The following is a 13,518-nucleotide window of genomic DNA, read 5'->3' as shown; positions in this document are numbered from 1 at the left end:
GGGAGGGACTTTATCTTGATATTTCAGAAGAATGGCACATTATATTCTATCAAATATAATGTGCCAGAAGTAATATTGGTCAAGCTCCATTTCAACTACTACTTGCAATGTGTCTCATAAAGTCAATGATAAGAATAAATCACACAAAATATAAAAACAGAAAGGAGTAAAACTATATAAATATATAGTCTTTGTGCACAAAGTTTATTTAAAAGTAGATACAGCACCAATTAAGATATCAAGATCCTTAAAAAAAAAAAAAAAAAAAAAAAAACTATGAAGTTTAAAAGTACCAAAGAAAGACACTCTTTCTATAATATGTTTGTTTGGATTGATAAGGAAATACTCCCTTTGTATACCCACAGATGGGAACTTGAGGCATGCTGATTACTTGACAGAGGTCAGGCACAAAAATTTAGAAACATCAGTGTAAAAAAGCAGTGTAGATTTCGTCAAACACTCTTTAAAATATTAGTAAATTCTGCATCTTGGATGAATTCCAAGGTACAGGAAAAATTTTCAAGACACCTTCCATAAAGGAATAGATGAACCTGGTAAATTATACATTGCAACTAGAACAGGTCCAATATTCATATCTAGGAAAACAAGACTTTTTTACAACATTAAAGTCTTTTTGGTCCACAGATAAAGTTAAAACATATAAGATAGTAAAAAGTCACTGACTTGGTTACACTAACCATTTTACTTTATATAGAGAAGCCTATAAACAGTAAGTTGATACTATCGGGGGAACTACCGACTACCTTGCATCATACTATAAGCGTTTTACAGTCAAACCTAATAAGCCTATATAAAGCTTGTCTATTACAAATAATAACTCTATTAGCCTTAAAAGGATGGTAAATCCAAGTGTTTAACAAACGCTAACATTTATCACCACTAAAAATTAAGGGGAAATTCATTGATCAACCATGTAAAAAAGGATGCTAAACTCACCCTTTCTGTGCTATTGCACAGTGCTAAATTCAGCAGCTCCAGCCACCCACGGCACAACTATCTTCTACCAATGAAGTGCCGCTTGCACCTCTGAACCTATAGCCGTGCGCAGGGCCGCCACTAGAAATTGTGGGGCCCCTGACTTAACCATTGATCAGGGCCCCCCCCCCCTTTTGACATGTGCGATTTTTGACCAAGTGACTAAAACGTATATGCACTTTATTCTTAAGTGTCTATTTAAACTTGGAAATGTTGTAAAGGTAGTATACATAGAAACACACAGACACACTTATACACTGAAGCACACTCACACATAAGGATTCACATATAGACAAGCAAAGAAACACAAGAACACACTCAGAAACAGACACCCAAACAGACACTCAGCACTTGATTACATTAACCTGACAAGTAATGAGGTAGACTACAGTTTTGTAAAAAAAAAAAAAGGAGATTTAGAAAACAAAATATGGAGTTCTGATTATCTTTTTATAAAGGAAGATGCCAACTAAATGATGACAACAGCATGCAGTGACTGAAAGGAAGGGACCTGAACTGCCTAAACAATAACTTAAAGGTTAAATGGTGGATTAGTGACTTCCGTAAAGGTCTCATTAGTCTCAAAGTCTGTAGAAAGATGTGTATAATCAGTAGTAAGGTCAAAATGTCCTAAAAAGGAACAGACAATGGACACACACACACAAACTCGCATACACACAAGGAAACACCGACAGAGACAGCCTCAGAAAACACACAAAGACATACGCACACACACAGAGACACCCACAGCAAACACACAGAGAGACAACCACATAAAACACAGAAAGACATACATACACACACCCTCACAGACACCCACAGAAAGCACACACCCTCACAGAGACATCCACAGAAAACACAGACATACATACACACACACCCTCACAGAGAAATCCACAGAAAACACAGACATACACACCCACCCTCACAGAGGCATCCAGAGAAAATACACAAAGGCAAACATACACACACCCTCGCAGAGACACCCATAGAAAAAGCTCAAAGACATATGCACACACCCTCACAGACATCCACAGAAAATGCACAAAGACATACACACCCACCCTCACAGAGAGACCCACAGAAAAATAAATACATACACACTCATAGAGACACAAACCAAAGCACAAAGACATAAACACAGACACCCACAGAAACACTCACAGGAGGAAACATTTAAGCACCTTGCATCCCCTAAATCAACAGTGTGTGACATGCATGATAAAAAAAATTGCAGAAATTAAGAGATCGCTTTTTAAAGAATCATATTTGTAAATGTGTAAACAAAAATAATTCCGTGAATTCAAAATTGTACATTGATGATCCGGGTAGATGGCTAGATGAAGAAAAGTACTTTTAAAAAGGTTGACATATGTTTGTTTTTTCCTTATTTTCCCCAACCAAGAGCACCACTTCAAATATAGTGTACAAATGTTCCCATCTGTCAGCTGTACTTATGGATTTTGAAAATGCTGTACTCTATATGGTCTTGGTGGAACCATAAGTTGTGGTACTCATACCATTAGATCTGGTTAAATGCAGGATTTAGGCTTGTTGGTATGTATTTCAAAATTAAGTCAGCTGTAGTGTAAACTGAACAGTTTTACGTTAACCTGTCTCATTTCAAACACTGAGTAATCTTAGTCTGAGAGTATAACATTTTATGCAGATGTAAAAATCTTAGATAAAATGCCTTCTTGCATCTGGAAAGTCTTTGCATAAAGGGGCACCTACCATTTGTGTATTGAGGAGGAAACATTTCAGCATGGTTTTAAATATATAATTTCTATAGCATTGTCAAAAAATCATAAATACACTGCTGCTAAAAAAAAATTGTTTTTATGGACCCCTGGCCCCACCATACAACTACTATCACACTGAAGTTACAATGTGAAATTGCACAAAGAAATAAAAAACATTTTCTAAGTAAGTCCTACCTCCTCTGCAAATGAAAGTGATCTGCCGCCTGACTCAGGCACACACTGTACAAACAAAGTGCCAAGTCTGTCTCACACTGTGCATAGTGGTTTAGTGCACACTCAGAAATCCTCTCAAATGCTAATACTTTACTCCTTGTAATAACATTTACCATGCTCAATTAGCACTCTGACAGGAGTCCCCCTAATGGCGGCCCTGGGGCCCGTGCATGCATACAGAAACCTGTCAGTTGACACGCATGGCTATTGGTTCAGAGGTGCAAACGTCACCTCATTGAAGATCGTTGTGCCGTGGGTGGCCGTAGCCGCTGAATGTTGCGATGTGCAACATCACAGAAAAGGTGAGTTTAGCACCCTTTTGTACACGCTTAATTAAACTCCCCTTGATTTTTAGTGATGGTAAATCCTAGCGTTTCTTAAATGCTTGTATTTACCATCACTTTAAGACTAACGATACTTCAGAACATATTAACCTTTTCTACCAAACTTCTTTCTTTTCTTTATTTTTTTCTTTCCTTTTACTACTTTTCTCTTCTATTGTTTGTAGCTAATTTTATTTAAACATTATGAATCCAAGATAGATTCATCAGTTTCATCAGCTTTTACAACAAATTGTATGACAAATCAAAACATATAGGATGACCAATATTTAAGAATGCCAGATGGAAAGTAATTAATTTTCTATAATACTCAGTAAATCCCCAAAAAATTAAGAAACTTTCAGAAAACAATTAACAATGCTACAACGTTAATCTCTAAACTTTGGAAATCCATTTGGCTCTCTCATCCTCTATGGTGTCCTCCCATGAACTACTATGTCTCCTTAGAAGCATTCCCACATCAAATTCTCCTATATCTAATCCAAGACTCCTACAAGTCTTACTCGCATCTCTCACTCCTACTACATCTTGCTGCTGGTGACATCTTTCCTAACTCTAGCCCTGTAACAATTACCTAACTTCCACACTCTTGCTCAATCAGCCATAGTAAAAATTCTACTAAGGTCAGGCAATTCTAACAATCTCATCTCCATTAACCCACAGCACTTATCCCCTTTCTTTTCTTGTGCTTTCTGGAACACTTGCTCTGTCTTCAACAAACTTACAACCATGCCCGACCTGTTTGTTTCTAATGCATTCAACCTTTTAGCAATTACTGAAACCTGGCTATCTTCTTTTGACACTACTTCCATTGCTGCTCCCACACATTGTGGTCTCCACTTTAGCCATACACCTAGGCCAGGTAAGAGACATGATGGTGGTGTTTGGATCTTGCTCTCCCCCTCCTGCACCTATCAGTACCTGCCTCCGCTCCTACCTCTCTCCTTTTCCTCTTTTGAAGTTCACTGCATTCGCCTGTTCTCCCCACTCCCTCAGAGTGGCAGTCATCTATCGCCCTTCTTGATCAACCTCCCAATTCCTTGACAACTTTGCCTTTCGGGCTTCCTCACTTTCTCTCTTCAAATATACAGACTAGAATACTACAGGACTTCAACATTCCCATTGATAACCCATCTGCTCCTGCTGCCTCTAAACTTTCATTCACATTCTCCTTCAGTCTCTCACAATCCACTCAATACCAGGACACTATTGACCCGGTATCTTCCCTCCTCTGCTCTGTATCTGACTTTCTCCGACGCCTTTCCCCCCCCCCCCCCATTTCAGACCACCACCTGCTTACCTATAATCTTAATGTATCGGCTAAACCCACTTCTCCATCATGCCCCCGCACCTGTAGAAATCTGCACACTGTGGATCCGCTCCTATTTTCCAAACTCATTAAATATCTCCTCCCTCACACTTCCACTATAACCTGCCCTAATCTTGCTACAGCCCGCTATAACCATACTCTCCCCTCTGCCCTACACACACCTCCCCAACTGCGCAAAAAACCCTGCCATAAGTTACAGCCCTGGCACTTTCAGCAAATATGCTACTTGCAAAAATGATCCCACACTGCTGAGCGTGCCTTGAGGAAATCTTGCTCTGAACAGAATTTCAGACAATATAGGCTCATTCATACACATCTGCCCTTCACTTAGCCAAACAAACCTAATTATCTTATATCTACTCTTTCCTCAAACCCTAAATGACTCTTCAATTTAAACTCTCTCCACCTGCACCACCCCCCCCCCCCCCCGTCTGTCTTTAGTGCTCAAGGCCTGGCAGACTACCTTTTAAACAAAATGCATACTTATCTGAAGAAATATCTCCACTCCCAGTCACCCCCTCTGCCACTCTCTGCCTCTTTCTCATACCTGCCCACTTAACCCTATTCCTTCACATCTAATACTTACTCTGTCTTCAACCCTCACGGCAGCTGTTATTCACATCTTCAACCTCTCTCTTCCTACCGGTTCATTCCCATCTTGTTTCAAACATGCAAAAGTCACTCCCATACACAAAAATCCCTCCCTTGACACTAATTATCCTGCAAACTACTGCCCCATATCTGTGCTTCCACCAAAACTCCTGGAAAAATTAGTTTACAACCACCTAACCCACCACCTGTTCTCACCAAGGTTACTAACATTCTTCTTACTGCTAAAAGTAACAGCCAGTACTCTATACTTAACTTACTTAACCTCTCAGCTGCCTATGACACAGTTGACCACCCCCTCCTCCTAAGGACACTCAGAATGTATTGGTCTCTGTGACACTGCTCTCTCTTGAATCCATACCTATCTTTTTAACAGGTTATTTTCTGTGTCATTTGCTGGGGACGCCTCTTCGATGCCTGACAGTTGGAGTACCTCAAGGCTCTGTCTTGAGTCCTCTACACTTCTCCATTTATACTTCTTTACTTGGTAAACTTATCAACAGCTATAGCTTCAAATATCACCTCTATGCTGATGACACTCATATCTACCTCTCCTCCCCTGCTCCCTATCCCTCTGTCCTTTCTCACATCAGTGACTGCTTATCTGGAAGTTCTTCTTGGATGGTCTTTCACCACCTGATGATCATATCCAAGACAGAGCTCCTTCTTATCCCCCCTCTAGCTCTACTCCAATTTCTGACTTTTCTATCACCATCAACAACATCACTATCTCCCCATCACCACAAGTTCGCTGCCTTGAAATTATACTTGACTCCAATATGTCCTTCATCCACTACAATGACCTGCATAATATTTCCAAAATGTGTCCGTTTCTGAGCGATGACACCACTAAATAGCTAATCCAATCCCTTGTAATTTCCATGACTGGACTACTGCAATAACCTAATAACTGTCCTTCCTCTCTCTTGCCTCTCCCCCTTCAATCCATCCTAAATGCCAGGCTAATACAGCTTTCCCACTGCTTTGCATCTGCTGCATCTCTCTGCAAGTCCCTTCACTGGCTCCCCATTCAAAGCAGAATTAAATTCAAACTTCTGACTCTGACCTACTAAGCCCTTACAAAAGCCGCTCCCCACTACCTGTCCTCAATCAACAAATACCCCAGGCCACCCCCTAAGCTCCAACAATGACCTGCTCCTTGCATCTTCTATCATCACCTCTTCCAATGCTAGACTGCAGGACTTTTCTCATGCCGCACCAACTCACTGAAATGCACTTCCTCACACTGAGACTTTACCCTGATTTGCCTTATCTTAAAAATGATCCCTAATGACATTTTTGTTCAGGGAAGTCTACCACCTAACTCTGTGACAAATTAATTCCACTTACCTAATAATTGCCCTCATCTAACTCTATATTAAAATCATTCTCACCCTTGCAGTCCTTATCTCCTGTTTCTCACCCTGCTACACTTCTAGATTGTAAGTTCGCACTGGAATAGGGCCCAAACTTCCTCCTGTATTTGTTTGTCAAATTTTGTCTTTTCTCTTACAAGTATTGCATCACTGTTTTACTTATATCAATTGTACCCATGGACAGAGCTGCTGAATATGTTGGGGCTTTATAAATAAAGTATAATAAATAAGAATAGAAATAATTTAAATCCCAACATTATGTTGGTTGCAGAATATGTTGGTACTTTTGAAATAAAGTATAATAATATAGAAGCATAGAATTTGACTGTAGATAAGAACCAAAAAGGCCCATCAAGTCTACCCATATTACTTTTTTCTTATTAAAGCCTTATGCATGTCCCAGGCATTTTTATTTTTTTAATTCCTTTACAGTCTTTGTGTTTATCACCTCAAATGAAAGTTTATTTGCAGGAATCCACCACCCTTTCTGTAAAAAAAATGCTTCCTCATATTTTCCCTGAATCTGCTACCCTCTAACTTTAGACTGTGAAAAATATATATATATACACATATATACACACACACACACACACACACACACGTATACACAGTCATAGCCAAAAATATTGGCACCCTGCATTTCTGACAGATAATGCACCACTTCGCCCAGAAAATTGTTGCAATTACAAATGTTTAGCCATTCTCATCTTTATTTATTTTGTTTCTATTGGTATGACAAAAAAGTGGATAAAAAAAAGCCAAATCAAACACATTCCACACAAAACAATGGACTTGACAAAATTATTGGCACCCCTTGGAAAAAAATAACTGAAATCAATCTCTTCCTGTAACCATCAATGAGTTTCTTACTGGAATTTTGGACCACTCTTCGTTCGACAACTGCTCCAGGCCTTTCTGATTGGAAGGGTTCCTTTCTCTAACTGCTGTTTTGGAGATCTCTTCACAGGTGCTCTATGGGATTGAGATCTGCATTCATTGCTGGCCAGTTCAGTACTCTCCAGCGCTTTGTATTAAACCCATTTCTGGGTGCTTTTTGATGTGCGCTTTGGGTCATTGTCCTGCTGTAAAACCCATGATCTCTGTCGGAAACCCAACTTTCTGACACTTGGCCCTACATTGCACCACATAATTCTTTGGTAGTCTTGAGATTTCATAATGCCATACACACAGTCAAGACATCCAGTGCCTGAAGCAGCAAAGCAACCCCAAAACATAAGTGACCATGTTTAACTGTAGGGACTGTATTCTTTTCTTTAAAAGCCTAATTTATTTTTCTTAAGAGTAGAATGATGGGCTTTACCAAAAAGCTGTAATTTTGTTTCGTCTGTCCACAGCACAATCTCCCAAAGGGATTTTGGCTTCTTCAGGTGAGCTTGAATTTGTCTGGTAGTTGATTGAGGTTCTTTATCCACTATTCAAACAATCATTCGTTCTTTGATCAATTTTTCGCTTTTGTCCACATTCAGGGACATTAGCTACAGTGCCATGGGCTGTAAACTTCTTGACAATGTTACGCGCAGTGGACACAGGAACATTAAGATCTCTGCACATGACTTGTAATCTTGAGATTGTCCATGATTTTTCGCAATTTTTGTTCTCAAATCCTCAGACGATTCTTTGCTGCTCTTTCTCTTCTCCATGCTCAGTGTGGCACACAGAGACACACAAAAGAAAGGTTGAGTCTGCCACCGGTGTCATTTCTATATTGTCAGTACCTGTTAAAGTGAGTTTAATTACAAATTACAGAAGCATCACAAACTTGGAATGCAATTATTTCTTACAAATTTGAGAAGGTGCCAATAATTTTTTCCAGTCCAATTTTGGAGTTTTGCATGGAATGTGTCAGATTTTGCTTTTTTCTCCACTTTTTCGTGTTATACCAATACAAACAAAAGAAAAACATGAGAATGCCTAAACATTTGTAATTGCAACAATTTTCTAAGCGAAGTGGTGCATTATCTGACAGGAATGCCAATATTTTTGGCCATAACTGTGTGTATGTATATATATATATATATATATATATATATATATATATATATATATATATATATATATATATATATATATATATATATATATATATATATATATATATATATATATATATATATATATATGTAACCAGGGGCGGGGAGCACAGGATTACCCATAATTTCAAAAGAACAATTTCCTCATAGATGTTCTATAAACAGAAAGAATAGGGTATAAAATGTGCAAAACAACAAAGAACAAAAAGTACTAACTATTGCCTGAATATTTCTAGTTTCTGTAAAACATTCAAAATATCATACAATGAAACGAAATAAACAGAAGTGCCAAGTAAAATGCATTATGGATTTACAATACTTTCTCTTGATAGCAACTTACTAAGAAAATATACACAGACAGATGATAGTTGATCTGCATTTACTGTGATTATGTGATTAGGGAAAAATTGAAGAATAATTACAAGAAACTCCTCCTTTTGGTTCCTAACAGCTTTGGCATTTGGAGGGTGTTTGGAATACAACATGTATGTTGGTGAATTTGCTCACTACTGTCAATTCCAGGGAAGTGGAAATAACCTCATCTATTTTGTTACCCAAAAGAGAAAATATAATTCATAAGACCACAAGCTAAATAAACCAAAGGACACAAAACCAAATCACAATGCAACCCAAAAGTCATGAAACAAATATACATAATATGTACATTTAAAAAAAAACACATTGCATATCCAAACAAAGCACAGGCAGCCCATGTACTCACTGAAAATACCAGGTAAGCAGACTAGCAAGCCCATGACAACACAGTGTAAAAAAAAAATGTAAAAGCAAGACTCAAACCCATCTAAAGACTCACGCAGCTTAAACTGACAGCAAAGTGAAAATTAAACTTTTATGATTCAGATAGAGCATACAATTTAAACAACTTTTTAAATGCACTTCTATTATCTAATTTGTTTTTTTCTCTTGGTATCCTTTGCTGACAAGGATATCTAGGTAGGCTCAGGAGCAGCAATGAAATACTGGGAGCTAACTGCTAATTCGTAGCTGTATCTTTATCCCTCCTCATTGGATCACCTGATGTAATTCAGCTAGTCCCAAGTAGTGTGCTGCTGCTGCTTGCGACAAAGGGTACCAAGAGAATGAAGCAAATATGATAATAGAAGTAAATTGGATTTTTTTAAAAATTTGGTTTTAATATCCATTTAAAGACATCTCTAGCACAATAATAAGGCACAAATTTACTTCATATAAAAACAAATCTCAGGGATTACATTTAAAGACATGATGAAACCATCAGCACAACCATTTTTTATTGGTTGGACAAAACCAACGGGATCCAAACTAGAGATGGACAAAACTAAACTTTAAAGAGATAATGGCATAACAGATGAGTTAAAAGAAACAAAGATATACTAATCCAAAGCCAAACTAACCAAAAAAGCCCAAACCATTTAAAAAACACATCCAATATACATCTCTATCAAACAGCTTCCAACACATGAATTTAACTCAGTTAAAGAAACCTCTATTAAATACTAGCCCAAATAAAATTATAGTCACAAGCTCACACAATAACTGAATTCAAACAATAAGCAGTAAATTTGAGAAACCACAAATAAAACTGAATGTCAGATTTTTCATAAAGGACAGAATTCCCAAAACCTACTGAGAAACTACCAATCCTGACAACCTAAACAAATCATTATGTAAAGAGATTTTTTTTTGCCACATTCCCATAAGATTCCAACATCAGAATGAAATATTACCATGTCAGACCAAAATCCAACAGGAACAGTCAATACAGTTATAAAGAAAACTCATAAGACACAACCAAATATGAAAATAATTCAACTATATTGTTAACAAAGGAAAATCTATTTATACGGACAGTTGCTACATTTGAAATAAAGAAAACCCCAATAAAATAACATGATAAAAAAAAGAGGGCACAAGAAAACTAATACTGTGGGATTTGTCAAAATTGTAAACATAATTTTCACAATAATCCTAAAAATGTATACTCAAATAGCGCATGGTATGAACACAACTCAAATACGAGGCAAGAAATATTCACCCAAGTTGTATGTGCATATGAAAGATATATGCTTGGTGAAACACAGAACACCTATTAAAGGTGGGATATTTGCATATAAATAAGCTCTTAAACAACCAAGTATTTGATCAACATAAGATCCTTAAATGAATGTGTCAACCAGCTAATCATCAACTAAATAATTATGACTCCCAAACCAATGATAATCCATGAGAATTCAATCCATTAATCAACAAGAGAACTCCATCCCAATCACAAACCCCCTTGAGACCTCAGGCCAATAATTAAATAAAAAATGTATCCCAATAAGCATGCAAGCCATACAACTTCAACTCAATACTGAAACCAGCCACAAGAATTCAAGTAAAGGGTAAATTATGAGACCAACCAAACTATCATCAAGTAACAAAAACCACGATTAACACAATAGTGTAAGCATCACAATAATATAGAAGATCCTCATTTTGCAACTAATACATGGGACTTTAAACACAATCAACCTAACACCCACTTAAAAATGGTAAAAACACAGGATAGCAGACCAATCATGAAAACCTCATCTCTAAAGTAGACAACTTAATTAAAATCAGAGACTAGGTATGTGCAAAATACATATATTTGTGTCGCACTTTAAAACTAATATAGCTGGTACCAAAAATAGCCAAATGCTGCAACCCACGGCCATGTTTGGAATGAGTTTGACAAACAAATATCAGAATACTGAATTTTTTAACAGTAAACTTTAAAATCACCTTAAAAAATTACAGATTGACATATTTCAAACAAATTATGAGACTTCAAACCAAGATGCCTGTTCATATCAAGAAACACACCTGTGGGATGTAAAGTTAACGAACAGGAAATGCCTGTCGGAAAGAGGCAACCAAGAAATGAGAACTCAACGTGACCCTATATGCAATGAAACAAAACAACCTTTCAGCCCAAATATATTTGATCCCGGCATTAGGAAATGAATTCATGGGACACCCCCATAATACAAAAGACCCAGATTAGACAACCAACACATAATATTTAAAATCAATAAACAAATGAGTTCCTTACTACTATTAAAAGCCCAACACATTATCCCAGACTAATAAAAGCACATACACAGCACCTGAAATAGGCAACAATTTTTACTTCAAGTCAAAAAGATTCTTAACTTGGCTTGATACCCTTATTGAAATAAAAATTAAAAACTATAGGATGCAACCCAAGAGTAAGTATAAGGCCCCACAACAATAATTTAGGCAATATCAACAGAAAGTGACTTTTAACCCAAAGGTAGATATAAAATTCTCATTCCACTCAAGAAAACAAACTATTGGATGCCCACCCTACCAACACAAAATTCCCACCACACAGTCAAGAAGAAACACAAATGAGATTGCTTTGAAAGCAATTGAAACTACAACAGCTAACCAAATGAAAGCCAAAAAAAAGTAAATGTCACTGACACTCCCCCATTAAAACCAAGTCAATAAAAAAAAAATCTTACTCCACCGAAAGAGAAAACAAACTTTGAACTCTACAAAGATGCAAGAGAATCCTATTATCCTCATTGAATGAGACAACACAACTGAGAGATCCACTACTAGATCTTCATAACTGCTCATGTATTGTGACCATGACCAGCACATATGTGTGAAATAGACCTGATGAGGTAATCACACAGCTGACTCATTAGGCTCACTTAATGTTTATCTAGGCACACCACCAATGGAAAAAGCATACACCTATCTGAGTGCGAGTCTGAGGCGTCCCTCAAGCAACACTCAGTCACATGGTGCCACCACAAGCCCCGCCCTCGCTTCTCCCGCCCTTTTTCATCTCCCTAGATCGGTTCGGTTCCCGCCGGCCTGGGCGCGGGACACTGCGCGTGACTCACGCCGCCCGCTGACGTCAGTCGTCTTGTGTGCTGTTTTTTTTACGTACGTGTAGTGCTGCGGCTTCTCGGGCTGGGCTTGCAGTGCGCCAGCAGCAGCTGCAGCCGGAGAAACGGAGGAAGGAGCTGGGGAACTTGGCACAGGGCCCTTCGACATCTTCGGGCCTCCCTCCTCCGCTCCTTTTATCGTTCGCTCTGCGCGGAACGCCGCGGTTTGCGCTAACAGCGCCTGCGCCAACTCCATGAAGGAAATGCGAATCGCTTCCAGGGGCGCGTAGGCTTATGGGAGCTGTAGTTTTTTTTTCTGATTTGAACAAAGTGCTGATGGGAGGGTTGTAGTTTCGGAATAACTACAATTCCCACTGAAAGATGGGGCTAATGACCCGGATGGCGTTCGAATGGAAATCCATTATGGGAAATGAAGTTTATTATTGGTTACAGACAGTAAAAGGGGAACTTCCAGGATCAGCTGTGTGTTTCACTTGAATGCAATATGAAATAAAAACCTAAAAATGCGTAGAAATAAAGATTAATTTCCATTTCAGGGTGCATGGGGTGTAATTACAGCAATAAGGCACTGAGTGGCGAGGATTATCATATTTCAAGATTGTAATAATCAAATTCTGACTTGTGGATATAATTAGGTAAATCTGGTTAAATCAATATTAATTAAACGTTTATTGAAAGCACACTATATAAATATGTGTAGTGTTTGTGGTGAAAATGCAAAATGTTTGATCTATATACAACATTTTAAATGTATTAATGTCAACTATAAACAATTCAAGTAAAATATGCTCTTTAAAAATTATATCATTACAAAATAAGGGGGTTAGGTTTGCAATTCCTGTTGTCAACATTTTAGATCATTAATGTAAAGTAAGAATATGGTCCAAAGGGCCTCATATTTAACACAGTGGCAGGACCAGATTTAGAGAAG

The 13,518-nt window shown here is 37.9% G+C and overlaps 1 protein-coding gene across 3 annotated transcripts in view; it reads right to left on the bottom strand.

Moving 5' to 3' along the window:
- Nucleotides 1-12,806, bottom strand: part of UNK (unk zinc finger) — a 527,926-nt gene extending 515,120 nt beyond the window's left edge. For all 3 annotated transcript variants that reach the window (XM_053709109.1, XM_053709121.1, XM_053709114.1), the window contains exon 1: nt 12,629-12,806. In XM_053709109.1, the coding sequence (XP_053565084.1) occupies nt 12,629-12,735 (107 nt within the window). In that variant the 5' untranslated portion in view covers nt 12,736-12,806. The remainder of the gene's footprint in view (nt 1-12,628) is intronic.
- Between the last annotated feature and the right edge of the window lie 712 nt (nt 12,807-13,518).

Source organism: Bombina bombina, chromosome 1, assembly GCF_027579735.1.
Source record: "Bombina bombina isolate aBomBom1 chromosome 1, aBomBom1.pri, whole genome shotgun sequence".
In the NCBI taxonomy this organism is placed as follows: domain Eukaryota; kingdom Metazoa; phylum Chordata; class Amphibia; order Anura; family Bombinatoridae; genus Bombina; species Bombina bombina.
This window is presented reverse-complemented; position numbering and strand designations above follow the sequence as displayed.